This window comes from Myiozetetes cayanensis, unplaced genomic scaffold (assembly GCF_022539395.1).
Source record: "Myiozetetes cayanensis isolate MyiCay16 unplaced genomic scaffold, myiCay2020 scf7, whole genome shotgun sequence".
Taxonomy (NCBI): domain Eukaryota; kingdom Metazoa; phylum Chordata; class Aves; order Passeriformes; family Tyrannidae; genus Myiozetetes; species Myiozetetes cayanensis.
This window is the reverse complement of record NW_026087964.1, coordinates 7,921,503-7,937,367: the sequence shown is the minus strand read 5'-3', so window position 1 is coordinate 7,937,367 and position 15,865 is coordinate 7,921,503. Positions and strand designations below refer to the sequence as shown.

Genomic DNA, 15,865 nt, shown 5'->3' with positions numbered 1-15,865 from the left:
TTCTTGGGGGAAATTGTAATTAGGGAAACAGCAGGAGAATATCCAGTTTTAAATGTTAAAGAATAACAAATGAGGACACCCTAAGGGACCACAGCCCACTGATCCCCATGTTGGGGCAGAAGAAAACAAGGAGCAAGGTAGGAAAGCAAAGAGTAAAAAAGGAGCTTCTGACATATTCAAAAAGTGTCAGTCACAGCTCCCTGGTATTTCTGTCAGATGAAGTCTAGACTGTTTGAAATAGTGCAACATACTGGATTATTTGTCTTGGAAAATATGGGGTTTTTTGTTTATTTGTGGTTTTTTTTTTTTTACTTGATAGGCAGATTATTCCAGACTTGACAGAATAAATAAATTAGAAGTTAAAGGTTTCATTTTGGATAGAATCGGTAGCTACCGAGGAACAGGGTGACTATGTCATTTGGAATGGGATGTTTTTGTGCTCCTCCTAGTTCAGGCAGTACCCGATGAGTGGAATGTTATCTCTTCAGCATTTTGACAGTGGCTTCAGGAGAAGTTTCTTTGCTATCTGCACACAACAAAGTTTAAAATTTCACTAAGAGGGCCATGAAGCCAGACATCCATTAGAGCAGTGGTGAATGTGAAAAGCGTTGACCTTTTCTGAAAAATACATGGTTTTTTTTTTTAAATTGATTTGGTGCCTTCACATTACAGCAGAAATTTTAGATACTGAAGTAAATAAGAACACGGTTCTAAAATGTTTAATCATGCTGTATTCCAGTGAAAATTGCTCAAATGCAGTAGAAATGGATCTTCTGGTCCTATTTTAACTGAATGGAAAAAACTCATATGAAACAAATTACTGATTAAATTTTGCAAAGAAGCAGCATATCAGCAAAGATGTTGGCACACTAAAAGTGCATTCAGATCGTGTGACTGTGGAGTTGCTTCTTTTATGGTGGTAGGAGATAAACGGAATGGATGAATTTACAAAGGACCTTTTTTTTTAAGATTGATTAAAAACAGTAGCTTTTGAAAGATCTGAGTTTCAAGTGGTTTTAAGTATTAGATTCTGCCTAACCAGGAGATGAAGCATGACTGTAATAGGCTGAATTTCATTTTTCTCAAAAGAATGGAATGAGGTGTCAAAAACATCTCTTTCTAAGTGGTCTCTGTAAAGTGCTTCACGTCACAGGACAGAATTTTTGGGCAGTGATTGCATACTGCAATCAAGAAAACTACAGGAGCCAACTGAAGATACTACAGACTGGTCAAGGATGTGTGTAACAACATTAGGAGAGCCGTGCTGGAATGCCAGCCTCCAGCCTGAGGGAGCAGGGCTGGACTCTTCTGATATTCTTTTGCTGCACAGATGTGTTTGACAGTGGTTTTACATATGGAGATAGAATGAGCATTTTCAGACTGAGTAATTAGACAGTGTTATCGAGGTCTCATTTTCCTTTCAATATGAAGAGGCTGAAAATCTGCAAAAAACTATTCAATTGTTTTATAATGTTTTAATTTGCATTTGTGTTTGTATTTGCTCAAATGTACCCCCAAAGAGAAACCTAGAAAAGGATATATTGTCCTTGGACACATCTACAGTCCTTCTTACTTGTGAATGAAATGCTACTAAAAGCAGCTTCCATCCAAGCTTTACCTCTGCTAAATTTCTAGGCTCCAGCTCTACAGTGCCACTGAGATCACCTTTTTATAACACATGCTAGCTGTACAGAGAGCAGAGCTGTTGGGGGACATCTAATGAACAGGATTCAGATTTTTTTTTTTTAAGCTTTTTTTCCATGCCATTGATAGATTTTTAGGGTTTTTTTGATAGCATGGAATCACACAGCTGTCTCCTGCATTTGACAGGGTCAAGCGCTAGCTGCTACCAGGTGGGGTGGTGGCAAAGGCTGGTGAGATCAAATTAAAGGTTGCCTCTATGCTCCCCAAAACAGAAGAGGAATTTTCACTCTGTTCTTTTAAAAATGATTTGGTTTTTACTTTTTTACTGTATTCCATTTTACCAGTATTGCTTGTTCTGTGCTGCTAAAACTAGATCAGAAGTTAGTAACGTGTCGGAAGGCAATACCAAAATCAAGCCAAGAGCAGCAGGATTGCATTTGTGTGTCAAGTTGGCTGGTTAGGCATGCAGGAGTGTTCCAGGGGGATCCAGCAATCTTCTTTGGGCTGTTTTGGTCCTGGACCACTGGTTCAGCTGCCACTGCAGGGAGAGCAAGTGTGTCCAGGGGCTCAAGGTGAAGGAAGCCCCATCCAGTGTCAGCACACTTGTATTGCATAAACATTCCTGCAGTCATTGCCCTTGCCTTGAGAAGTGCAGTGTGGAGAGTCTGGAGTACATTGCATCTGGTCCTTATTCAAGATTTTGAGTCATACTCCAATGTGGGTAACAATAAAACTGGGAACTAGTTCATATCGGGAGTTTAAGCAAAAAAAAATTGTTAACAACATTCCTAACCAAATTAAGGAATCTGCTACAAATTATGGCAGTTTTACTATTGCTCTTTGGGAGAACTGAATTATTCTGAGTTCCCCTCCCACCTCTGTTAAATAAACTCCAGTGATAGCGATCTCCTTTTATGAACTGATAGAAGGCACTGATTGATTCTGTATTTGTTCATGCCATGTTCAAATCTTAATGATGCGAGAGCTCTATTGTCTGTTCTATCCTAATGCAATTCAGAAAGTTTAGTTTTGAAAAGATGTGGTGTGGAAAAAACTTCTTTCATCTATTTTGATCTCTGTGTATATTTTCAATCTTGTGAAACAGGCGATAATGTAAAATTTTTCAGGTAACCAAGATAAAAGGGATTATAGGGGGAAAATGAATAAAAATAAAAAAAGAAAAAAATCCTATTGCCTTAGAAATAGGTTAAAGTCTATAATTTATTCATGGTAATATGAATCTCCCATATATGCCTTTTATCAGATCCATCTATTCTTTTTGATTTTCACTTAGTCACCTTAAAAGAGGCCCACCTCTTCCTTATCTCGGTGGTAATTCAGGTGGCAGTGGCATTTGGTGCAGGAGAAGTATTCCTTTCCCAGGCAGTGTCATGGCAGTAGCCAGTGAACCTGAGCTGTAGCAGCTGCCTGGCTCCCTGGTTGTACAAATCCATCTGAAGTGGATTCAAGGAACTGTTATTTTTTTCACAGTGCAACTTTATATTGATTTCTCTCCTTTCTCTGTTTTACTCGGCCAGGCAAGGAAGATTAGGAGGATTATCTCTGGGATATGTGCCATCCAGTTACCTTGATTGTGCTTGAGAGATTATGGGGGTATAAATGTGGTACATCTGGAGGTCAAGGCTGAGACTACACAGCCTTGAGTGCTTACATCTGTTGGACTTCAGATACATTTACTCCTCATGATTCTCTGTTTCATTCATCACTTGCTTCATGTTAACTTTTTGCTCAACCACAGCATTAAAAGATTGGAAAGGGACAAAATTTTGACATCAGACTGAAAATTGTAAGATTTGAAAAACAAGAATTTTGAGGTTCTCTTTTATTTGCCTTATTGACTGAAGCACCACAGTTCTGCCTGCATAGCATATACTGGCTATGCTGAACCTGACTTGCTGTGTTTTCACTTAATGATATTTTCTATGCCATCAGCACATTTTAGACAAAGGAGCACTGGCTTGCTGTACAGTACTTGTCATCTTTTATATCCTATTGTCCTCAGGCTGTAATTGTAGTTATTTGTGTTGTAGGGTTTCTTATCACAAGTAATTCACAGTAATATGGTAAAGCATATTGAGCATTTCTTGAATATAAAATTCTCTAAAGTATTTGCGGACTTATAGGCTGGTCAGTTACTCAGTGTAGATGGTGTGGGGCTAGTTACAATTAAAATAATGCATTTCTCTTCCTTTCCTCCTATAACTTCTTTCCTTCCTCTCTGCTGTGTACAACTCCCACGAAACACAACTCTGTTAACTGTTTAATGGTTTGGGGCTTCTTGACTGACTTTTGTTTGGGTGTTTGTTCAGCCTTCAGTGAAAAACAGACTTGGCTGCATTAAATGAAGATAATTTTGGAAAGACTGATCATGTTTGTATCTGTATGTTAGAAGTAAAGAAATAATTCTCAAGCAGTGTTTTCTAGAAGTAAAATTTGATCGTGGCTCTGTACATGCTGAAACAGTTCTTGGATTCTTGTTCTCCAGGTCATGGGTGAACATGCACAGTTCATTTCAATGCTGTGTGTACACCCTCAGACTCATTTATTTCACTTAACAGAACACGTCTACCCATCTGAAATGAAGTTTCTTTGAAGTGATGCTCATCCTTTGGCATAAGTTGGCCTTCTGTATTTGTTTAATTATTTTCAGTATCACTTTGAAACTTGTCTTTGTGTTTATTTGTTTGTTAATTATGTGTTCTGCTACTGATGTGAGGTACAACATAGCAGCTTACAAGTCCCTGAGAGAGCAGGAGTGATATGACCTGTCACTGGATGCCTTGTTTAATCATGCCAATTTTTAATATGCAGTCTTTGATCACTTCCATGATCCATTTAGCATTTTTTTATAGAAAAGTAATTCTGATTCAACAGATCTCCAGCTGTCCTTAATAGTAATTCCATTATCAAACTGAAATAGTTATTTGTCTGGAAAATGCTTACTTTCCTTAACAGAGTTGTGAAATTATAGCTCTTGAATTAAAAAACAAAACCACAACCAACCAACAACAACAAACAGAAAAAACCACCAAAAAATGGCAAATAAACACTCAAAAACTAAACATGAAAAACCAAATCCTGTCTTTTAATGATATTTCTAATTGTATGTGTAACATTTCAAGTAATCTCAATAAGGTATGGTTTTATTTCCCTCTATTTTCACAGGATCATAGACAATAGACATGGATAAGATCTTGAAAGATCTTTTATCAAAACCACGACACATGGTTATCTGCCTAAACCAGTCCTGACATTTGTTTTTCTTATCTGTTTTTAAAAAGTTTGAAAATGAAAATTACTTTACCTCCCTTAATATTTTTCCTCAGTGTGTATGACCAGACCCTACCAGACAATGGTATTCTCATGTCTAACCTACATCTCCTTAGATGCAGTTTATATCCAGAATTTAACTCCAAGTAGACTCAGAAGACATTTAATCCCACTTTTCTCGGGATGGTTGTTTACAGTATTCAAGGGCTGTTTTCCAGCTACTCTCATCCAGCTGCAGGGAAATAATTCTGTGGACTTGATTGGATAGTGGATTTTAGAGCTCTTTGCAGGCTTCTTTGGTTGCATCTATTATGTAGACCTATCCCTGGCCCTGGGTCTGTCAACTGCCTTGGACCTATGAGTTGTTCCACAGATTTTTAGTGATAAACATACAGATTTCTCTGCTTAATGTTGTATAACATTACCCAGTGAAGAGAGAAGGATGAAGGAAACATTGTGGCAAAGGAATTTGCAAAATACAGTGCACAAGAAGCACCATGGCAAACAGAACAGAGAAGTCTTGTGGGGGCTTAGAGGTTAAAAAAAATAAAAAAATATTTGGACAATGCAGCTAGTAGCATGTCAGAACTGTACAAAAACTTACAACTTACAAAGAGGAGATAAAGTAAATGGATAAAGTAAGGTATTTGGGAATCAATCTATTGTTGTGTATCACCAGTTGGTGATCTTTGCAAAATCAGAGGGAGAAAAGTGAAAATAGTGAATGCGTGGATAGTTGGGTCAGTAAAACATGCAACAACAACCATAAAACATGGTAGACTTGATAGGACAAAAGTACAGTAGTAGAGGTGAGAGAAGGGATTCCGTGGAGCAATGAGCATACCACAGAGGAAACTGCATGGCTGCTATGGCAAATTGGGAAAGAGATTCTTCTTTGGGACATCTGGAAGGGCATGAACTCTCATTTGAACTTGGAAATGAAAGAAAGGCACAAGAGCTCAAACACCGAATGTATACAAAAATACAGTCTGGAGATAAACAAAACTCTCAATAGAGACAGTAAGGAATGTTCCAAATCCTGAAGATCTCTAACATCAGTAAAGAAGGTCTTTATAAATTAATTTGAATAAATTGTGTGTGAACAGCATAATTATAAAAAAATTAGATGATCAGTGGGACTTTCAGTAGCCTGCAGAACGTGGAGAGAGAAGGCAGGGGGGCCAGCAAGAAGGCAATTGCAGTAATCCAAGTGTGAAATCGTAAAAGAAGAAATGCTTTCCTTATAGGATCTGCTGAGGTTACAGCCTAAGGTTGTATCTGTGCCCATGAATTAGATAAAGCAATAAAAACTTGCATTCCCTCCATCAAGATATTTCGTTTCTCTGATGTCTTTTCTAGTTAACTCTTCAGTGACAGTAAGTTCTGTCTAGCAATACTGGTTGATGTCCCCTCTTCATGTGCTTCTCCTCTGTTCTACCCAGTGGGTAATTGAGATCAAGGGTTGGACTTCGCACACTGACAACTCATCCCACATTTGTCAGTCAATTTCTTCTTTTTTTAAAATTCACCTTTCAGTATAGGAATAGTACAAGATTGACAGGACCATTTAGCTTTGTTTTAGCTTGATTTTCAGCAGTCTGTGTCATCCATGAGTTTGAAACATAAGTTTAAGAATTGAGGATGAAATTTGCAGGGTTTTTTACATTGTCAATTACTTTTCCCAGAGGAAAATGTCAGAAAATGCTGGGCAGAAAGTGCTGGGCAGGATTGTTACAAAGTAGTATAACTGAAGGACTGCTTTACTTCTTGAAGGAAAAGAAATCACTGTGAAAGAAAAATAGCTGTAAGGCTGAGCTGGAAATCTGAAGTGTAAATTCTAAATGGAAGGAACAAAGTTCAAGGCAGTACAAGGGCAATTTCACTTGCTAAAACCAGTTAAGGTTTGTTAAAGATCTGTTAAGGTCTTGCCTCAGCAAAGTTTGCATCCAGCAGTCTGAGCAAACTTCTTTATTGGTAAGTCACTGCCAAGAGAAAAGTGAACTCTCATTTGCTGCAGTGAACTTCTGCAATCCAACCCCTCTTTTCTTCCCCTGATCCCTACAGTCTGCCCCAAATTAATCTTCCTGTCCATGTTTTGGCTCTTTGCACATTGCTTCTCATGGCTTGGCTGCTCCTACCCCACCCTGCCAGGGAGACCCACAGGTTGTGCCTGTCCCCAGCTCTCACCTCTGCCTCTGTGGACCACCTGTGCAACCACTGCCACCCCACCATGGAAAGCACCTCGCCTATGTTCCCTGGAGTTTTGCATTGGTCTATGGCACTGTATAAATGTTTTATTGTAGTATAGATGATAATTTTGCTGGAAGCCCTGGCTTCACAGGTGGTTAAGGGTTTTCTAGAGTTTTCACACAAAAGCCCCCAACTCCTTCTTTATTCTTTTTGATTCTGCTTCCCTTTCATCCTTATTATTGGATAGTTATGGGAACTTTCCTTATACTGCAAAAGAGGTGAATTTAATACAAAATGTGGTGTGGTGTAGTGTGGGCTATCAAGCTTCATGTTGTCTTTTTTAAGACGGGAGATGAAATGTTCTGTACATTTAAGAGGCTTCTAAAAGAGCCTTTTGCAAGCAGTTGCTGTGTTTTGCTGGCAATTCTGCCAGACTTTCTGCTTCTGAGTAATTTTTGAATAAAATTGAAAAGAGAACTACTCATGGGATGCTAAACAAAAATCTACTTTAGTACATAGCTCAACATGAAAGTCTTTAAAAACAGCATTGAGCTGTCATTGATAGAAAACTTCACTTAAATTCTTTTGTGTTGAGATGTGTCACATATGCAAAAGTACTTTAAATTTAACTAAATTATTAGTGTTTAATAACCATCTTCTGCTCTTATTAAAAATCTTTCCATTCTATTATTTTACTTCTATTCATTTACTTTTTTTAAATCTGAGTGCCTCAGTCACATCATGCATATTTTCTAAAGTGTGACTGCCTCACTTTGGTGAGCGTTCAGTGTTGCTGTTACTCACATTTTCTTCAGTCTTACTGGATTCTTAAGAATTTGGTTTATTTCTCTCTTAGAGTTCTACAAAATAGTTTTCTTGGTTTATTTTATTTTTTTTAAGCCCATTCATCCCAAACTCATATTCTTGTGACATTTGGGTAGCATTGTTTAATATTCACTCCATTGCCTTAGTATTTTTCCTGTAATAAGGTGACCAGAACTGGATACAGTATCCCAGTTAAGTACCAAGGTCAAAAAGAGTTTACAAGCTTTCAGTCTCTGTGACTAGATGTTTTTCTTATGTAGTCCCAACATCTGCCCTTATGCTGCCATATCCTCTTGCAAACTCAAATCCTTTTATTCTGTTTGCTAAGCTTAGTACAGTGTTGCTACTTCCTGATTTATTTCTTCTGTTTAATATTAGTGTTAAATTATTTTACCCAGCTGTGCATTTTTTTGTATGAGATGTTTGGAGTGAAGAAGCTGGGAAAACTGAAAGCAAGCTGTTGCAAAACCCAATGCCTGAAATTCTTGGGTAATGAATGCAGGATACTGAATATTTAAGTGGTTCTATATGCATGGATAAATTACTGTTATGTACTATCATACACATGAGCTGTGTGCATGATATGCACTACTTCCTATGTGTAACTGTTATAAATTATATCTGATCCTGTTTTTGTCATTCTATTTTTATCTAGTTCTTATTTCTCTAGATACCTGAGGATTATTTGATAGATTAGCTTAGTTAACGTTGTTTCAGTCATTCACTTCTTTTTCCTTTCCTTTCCTTTCCTTTCCTTTCCTTTCCTTCCTTTCCTTTCCTTTCCTTTCCTTTCCTTTCCTTTCCTTTCCTTTCCTTTCCTTTCCTTTCCTTTCCTTTCCTTTCCTTTCCTTTCCTTTCCTTTCCTTTCCTTTCCTTTCCTTTCCTTTCCTTTCCTTTCCCTTCCTTCCTTTCCTTCCTTTCCTTTCCTTTCCTTTCCTCTCCTTTCCTTCTTCCTTTCCTTTCCTTTCCTTTCCTTTCCTCCTTTCCTCTCCTTTCCTTTCCTTTCCTTTCCTTTCCTTTCCTTTCCTTCTCCTTTCCTTTCCTTTCCTTTCCTTTCCTTTCCTTTCCTTTCCTTTCCTTTCCTTTCCCTTTCCTTTCCTTTCCTTCCTTCCCTTCCCTTCCCTTCCCCTTCCCTTCCTTCCCCTTCCCCCCCTTCCCCCTTCCCTTCCCCTTCCCCTTCCCCTCTTCCCTTTCCCCTTTCCCCTTTCCCCTTTCCTTCTTTTCAAGAAGTTGTTTCCTACTAAAGTCAAAGCAGATCTCAGCTTCTGCACATTCACGATGTTGGTCTTTACTAGGATGGTTTGCACTGCAGTCAAAAGGCAGTGAGGAACCACCTTGGAGCAGTAGGATACAGCATGTTAATTAATATTGTATTAGAAGATTACTGTTATTAAATGTTCAGATGTTTCCCTTCTCCTGCTCAACTTACTGTTTGTAAAACAGAAATGATGGAAAAATTTTGTATCTTATTTTCTTACAGGATTTACAAATAATCAGTACAGATGAAAACCAGGTTTTAGTGGCTGTTCAGGAGTGGTACCAGACAGACACGTACAACCTGTACCAGTCTGACCCACAAGGTGTTTACTACTCTATCCTGCTGGAGAACGTCCGGAGCACAAAGCAGCCAGAAGAGAATGTCCTGATAGATATCCTGGAGGTAGACCTTTACCGCTTCCATTGTGTGTAGTCTGTGTAAAGGGTTTTTTTATTAATATATCAATTGTGAGTATAATTAATTTTCGCAGGTATATTTAATATAAAAAGTCTAGGATTTTTTTTCTTATTGATAGCAGATCATTACTGCTTACGTGTTTCCCTCTTGCCCTACTGATGTGCTGTGTGCTCAAAGAACTAGATTCATGGGATTGAATTCCATGGATGTCCAAGTCCAAAATAGTTTGGAGTTTTTTTTAAGATGTTGAAAAGTGAAGACAGCAGCAGTTATTATTGAAGTCAGAAGTTATGTAGCTGCTTATGTACACCTTTTTTCTTTTAGGTCACTCTGTGATACATTGCCTGGTTTAGAGCAGGACATCCTTTAGCCAATAGGGTTTTACACAGTAATCCTGTGAGCCTTGTGCTGGGTTGTGTCAGCTCTGAAAGGCGAAGAAGCAAAAAAATTAGATATTGGGCAGCAAATCCACTTGCTTTCAGTAGGTGTCTTGTGCCAACTGCATTTTCTGTGTGATAAACTCTCCTGTAAACAAATTTATCTTGTATTTTAACATCAATGCACTTGGCAAAATAAAAGACTATAGTGTTTTGGAAGAGTACCACAGAGTGTTATCAACTCTATTCCTGCTGATAGAATGGAATATCAGTATCATGTATTTCAATGTAATAAGGTGTACTTTTGCTCCAGTTCTGTTCTTTCATGTAGCACATAGGACTGGCTGTTATCAGAATATTAAACTAGTGGAGCTTTGGTCTGACCCAGTTTGTCCCTCATTACACTTTAATCTGCCTAGTGTTAATATAAAAAAAAACCCAAAACAAAACAAAACAAAACAAACAAACAACAAAAAAACCAAAATAACCCAAGTTCTTTGGCAAAGGTTTGTAGTAATTCTGGATACAAGGCACACACTGACAGAGCTGTTAAATAGCTGTAATTAGATCTTCTTGGTGAGGGAAAATGATAGTGCTTTTTCCTCCTTATCTCCTCCATCTTTCTTTAGCCCTTTCTTTCTAAATGTCTGCAGTAAAACTAAGAGGTTTCTCATTACTGATGATTATTTTCTAGGCTCTACCGTTTTTAGAAATGAAGCTTCCTAATGAGTGAAGCTACACACGCTGTGTAGCCACATTCCCACAGGGTGATTTATTGACAGCGTTAGTTTGCAGCCTTTTACTCCTGCTCACTCCTGTGGGATGCAAAGCTAAAAGGCAGCCAGGTGCAGTCTCTACTCCTTACATCACCTGTAGCATACAATTTCAGAGAAGTTGTACAGAGATGCTACCCCTGGATGTCCTTTTATCTACAAGAGTTATTAACTTAATTCAGTTACACTGATTATTTCATAATTTCCAAATGTTACTGAAGGCATATTAGATAATGTGATCCTCAATTTTTGTGTGTGCTGGATCAATTTGTAGGGCTACAAATTAAAAAGAAAATTTACACATGATAAAGAGTAATTGAAGGAGCCACAATGGAGCCACACAATTCAATTTTTTTGAGCTGTTTTTGAAATAGAGCTGCAATATTGGAGAACACTTCTATTTGCTTACAGTAAGAAAGCCCACAGCTTCTAGATAGCTTGTATGATAAATAATTAGTGTTCATCTTGTTTACTAGAATGTGATCAAGTACTTATGATGTATGGGTTATTTACCCAGTATAAAGTGGTTAATAAATAGAACACATATTGCAGCCCTTGAGGATGTGATTTTTTTTTTTATCTAATCAGAGTTTTCTTTCTGGGCAGTTCAGTGCAAGTATCCCATCTTGGAAAGAGGAGTCTTCAGTGCAGAACAGAGACTGTCCTCAATGGCTGATAATTTCTCTTTCTAGCAGTGTATAATTCTCCTTAAAATTTGCACTGTTCATCTTCGTTATCCTCTGCTGACACCACTTCATCTTTTACTTGTACTTTACATGCCATAAAATCTTTAGTAGGTGTCTGCCTCTCTGTATTCATTTTCTTTTATATGCTTTATCTTTTTTTGCACCATATTTCTTTTCATGTTGCATGTGTGAAAGGGGAATACTTCCCAAATAATTCCCAAATACTTAATGAAAAAAAAAGTTAAGTATTAACTGACTGACCAAGAGGAGCATGCCCTTGAAATATGTGACTGTATACAAAGAGCATGTCCTTGAAATTATATCTAGTGCTGGCAATGTGAACCAGTCAGAAATTTGCAGAATGGGTATACTAATGTATACTTCTAGATTTGTTCTTGTTGTGACTCCTCACATAGATAAGTGCTACACAAGTTGCAGTAGACATTCTTCATGCCTTTTTTCCCCAAACAACAAATCATATATATTTAAATTTTAATCACAAACATATATTATATAGCAGTAATTTCTGCATTTCAGTAACTACTGCTAATAAACACTGTGGGGTCATCTGAACTGTTTTTCTTGCTACCAACTGGTACAGAGTTATTGTTTGGCTGTAAAATCAGAAATGTAACAATCAGCGACTAATATGTCTCAGCAGAAAATCTGCTCAGATAATAACTTTATAAGGTGTTGTAGGAAACAGGTGCTCTAAGAGTTAACCTAAAAGTCCAAAGAAAATCAATGGAAAGGTGCTTTTAAATTTCCTTGTGATTATCTGTCTTGAGTAGGTGCTGGACTGTTCATGAGAGTAACTGAGCACTGCACAGTGTTGAAATGTCTTCTTTTACATACCTTCTTATTGTCAACATGAACCTTTTCCCTTCTTCATAGGAAGATACTAATCTCCCAATTTTAGATTAGGGAACTGAGTCAAGGAGTAGAAAGTAGAGAAGAAATTGGGTGCGTTGGCATCACAATCTAATGCAGAAAGTGGATCTGACATAAAGCATTTACAATATTTACAGAGTCAGAGGTATATTTGCATAGGACACGGGACAAGTGAAATAGAAAATGTTACAACAGGTGTTTTAAAGCTGCCATTTTTTACACACCATAATTTTATATTAGTTATTGTTTTTTAGGCTGATGCACCACTCTGAACATCATACTTCTGAACTTGCTCAGAAAATAGATGCCTGAAACCTATTTATTATTTCAAGCAGAGTTTTTGCCTTTCATTCAAAGTACAACTGCTGTGAAGTGCTGGTCAGCTTTTATCTTTTAAAACAGCAGTGAGAGAAGTTAACGGAGACACTAGAACTGTTTTCATAACCTTTCAATGTTTGATAGATTCAAACACTTATGTCCCATATTCTAGAGAGCAGAAGTTACCCTAGAGCTTGGATAGATTAGAGATGAGAGTGAGAATGGAGAAAAATTTTAGCCTGACTCCCATTTGATGATTACATTGAATGATTAAATATTCATTAAACAAGAATGAGGGGGGAAAAGAGAAAGAGGAAACAAAAATATTCATGATGCTGCACTGGTTTTGCCATCCACAAATGAAGAGGGGGAAACCTCAGCTGCAGTCCCTAACCTAATTATTGTTTAAATATTTAATATTGTGTTCACTGGAAGAAAGACACGCATAGAAATTTTACCCCAAGTCTGCGTTCCCTTGTAAATGTTTGAACTGCCAGGCTTTTCATGGCTGTGCTGTTTCCCAAAGGTAGAATATGTAAAAAAGCTCCAGCAAGATGAGGATGCTTTTAAAGTAAGGAAATCAGCCTCTTCATTTCTTTCCTTACTTTTCTTTTTCACCTGCACTGCTAAGTAGTTGACTTTTATGGTGTGTTTGACTTGGACATGGTTCTGAGTTTCCAGCATCCTGGATAAGTAAGCCAACCACACATGCATGGGGTTTAAGGAAGAAGGAGCTCATGAGAGAGCAGGGTATTAAAATGACTACACAGAATATTAAATATTAAGCTTAAATATTTTTCCAAGTTCTAAGCTGTTACAATAACCAGCAGAACATTTTTATTCTCTGTAGGTTTGGGTCAGTTCCAATACAGTGAGTATCAAATCTGTAGCCTGATGGTAGGGATGCCTTATCTCCACCCTGAATGCAGACTTCTCTTAAGTGGAGTTAATAACTGGTAGCTGGAAAAAAGGAGAACAGTAAATATTTCAAATAAAAAACTAAAATTCAAGAATGCATCATGTCATCAAGAGGCAAATATTCCTGATCATTCAAAGAGCTGGCTGTCTTGTGCATTTATTTGTAAAGAATGCTTCGGTTTTGTTAAGTGTCAGCACCCAACGAGGTTAGCAAGCTCTACTGTGCTGGAAATGGTGCATGAGTTGATATACATTTCCAGAATTTTTCAAAAATTTAAGAGGTCTCATAAGTAATCACAAGGGAAATAAGAGAAACCTTCAATTTTAATACAAGATCTTATCTCATGCCCTTGGGTGGAATATATGTTAATATGTTAATAACATAAATGTTAGGGCTAGAACTAAACATATTAAGTTGCAATTACTGTCAGGTTGCTTCTAAAAATTATCCCCATTAACATTGACACTTTGAGTTGTAATAATTTTCTAATACAGGCTGTTTTGAAATAAAATAACAGCTCAAGAGAAGAGTGAGACTGTAAACTTTTTTTTTTTTTTTTAATTTAATCCCCCACCCCCCGAAGTTAAACAGGTGAAGGGAGGCTAAATGTGTGGAGGCAGGCTGGGTGTAGAAGCATTTCAGATACTTAAGAGGTTGATTCAGCCCTCAGTGTTTCTTCCTCAGATGATCTGTCTGTGTTTCCTACAAAAGACAATTGTGCTTCCAAATTCAGTGTTATTTTAAAGGATATGACACTGTATTTTGTTGTTCTAACCTATTTGTGTGCTATTTACATAATGTGGGTCACGGAAGGTACAAATTGCTTACATCATTTGTAGAATAGCATTTTAGAGATGTCTATATTTTAAAAAAAATGCAGAGCTGTAATTTTAACAGTAAGGCCATGGTATCATAATTTTTGTGTTTTGATGAATAAACTACATGTAATTTGATTAGCCTTCTGACACAGAGAGAATTGCATATACTTTTTAAATAGACTTAAAAATACAAATCAGTTTGTAATTGTCCTCCCCTTCCCTTTTTTTCCCTTTCCTCTTATCTTTTTGCCTTCCTTTTATATTTTTAAAATATCATTCGCTTGCTATTCAATTTCCAGGAGAAACTACCTGAGATACAGTTCAGAGTCACAAAAGAGCAGCTAATCAGGGATAATCCTTGTTGAAAAAATCTGTATGTGCTGGATATTAACTTGTCTCCTGTATGCTTCAGGTCAGAGGTGTAAAAGGAGTCTTTTTGGCCAACCAGAAAATTGATGGGAAAGTTACAACTCTGATAACCTACAACAAGGGCCGTGACTGGGATTTTCTAAACCCTCCAGACATTGACATGAATGGCAAGCCAACCAACTGCAAACCTGTAAGTGATTCTTTTTGGTCTATCTTCTCTATAAAGTGCACAAGAATTATCTGTATGCTAGGATGTGCAATAGTTCCACTTTATACTGAGTTTACCAGCCAAACTAGTAGGCAAATCTACTTGTGCTGCATGAGCTATGGTTTCACAGGCTATTAGTCCCGTCATCTTGTAGTGTGAGTAGTCAGGGCTCTAATTTGTTGCAATGCATTTCATGTGTTAGGTCACTTTGACACAAAGAGGACATTTTTTCCTAAGTGTCAACCACACAGTCCAGTTCAGAATAATCATGACAACAATCATTTGTGTCTGGATATAAGGGTCATATAATGAATTAAATAGAGTTGACCAATAATTTTTCTCTTTCCATCTTTCATAATTGTTTCATATTAAATCAAGGTAACCTTTGGTTCCTTGTTAAAGGGAACTTCCTACAGTAGCTTGAAAATAAATACCACAGTAAACTGCACTAAAAAGTCCTTTCTTTTTGTAAGACAGTGTTATTTCTGTTTGTTTAGGTGTCCCAACTACCCATGGCTACCCATACCATAGTTTTGTTATTTGCAAAGCTGTACTGAAAACCTTGTATTTTTCTCACTGGCTTTCTGCTCCTGGGTACTGAAAGCTCTGCATTGGTGGGCAAAATAAATGCTTGTGGTCCAGACGCTGCCAGAGCTTTGTTTCCTCTCCACATAGCAGAAGTGGAAGGCTGGAGCTGCTTGTTCCCATTTGAAGAGTTCAGGACTGTGCTACAAGGTTCAAGTCTGCAGGGCTTGATCCAGATCATTTTGAGACGAGTGGAAAGATTGCAGTGGCAGTGGCTCCCAGGCCATGCTGGCAGCCCACTCCTGGTAAAGCTCGTGGCTGGAATTGCTGTGAACAAGATGACCTTTGAGTGCCAC

General features: G+C 37.6%; 1 protein-coding gene across 6 annotated transcripts in view; it reads left to right on the top strand.

The window, feature by feature from the left end:
- The window catches only part of SORCS2 (sortilin related VPS10 domain containing receptor 2), a 545,954-nt gene that overhangs the window by 452,910 nt on the left and 77,179 nt on the right, over window positions 1-15,865 (top strand). For all 6 annotated transcript variants that reach the window (XM_050337677.1, XM_050337682.1, XM_050337681.1 and 3 more), the window contains exons 9-10: window positions 9,431-9,610; window positions 14,820-14,966. In XM_050337677.1, the coding sequence (XP_050193634.1) occupies window positions 9,431-9,610; window positions 14,820-14,966 (327 nt within the window). The remainder of the gene's footprint in view (window positions 1-9,430; window positions 9,611-14,819; window positions 14,967-15,865) is intronic.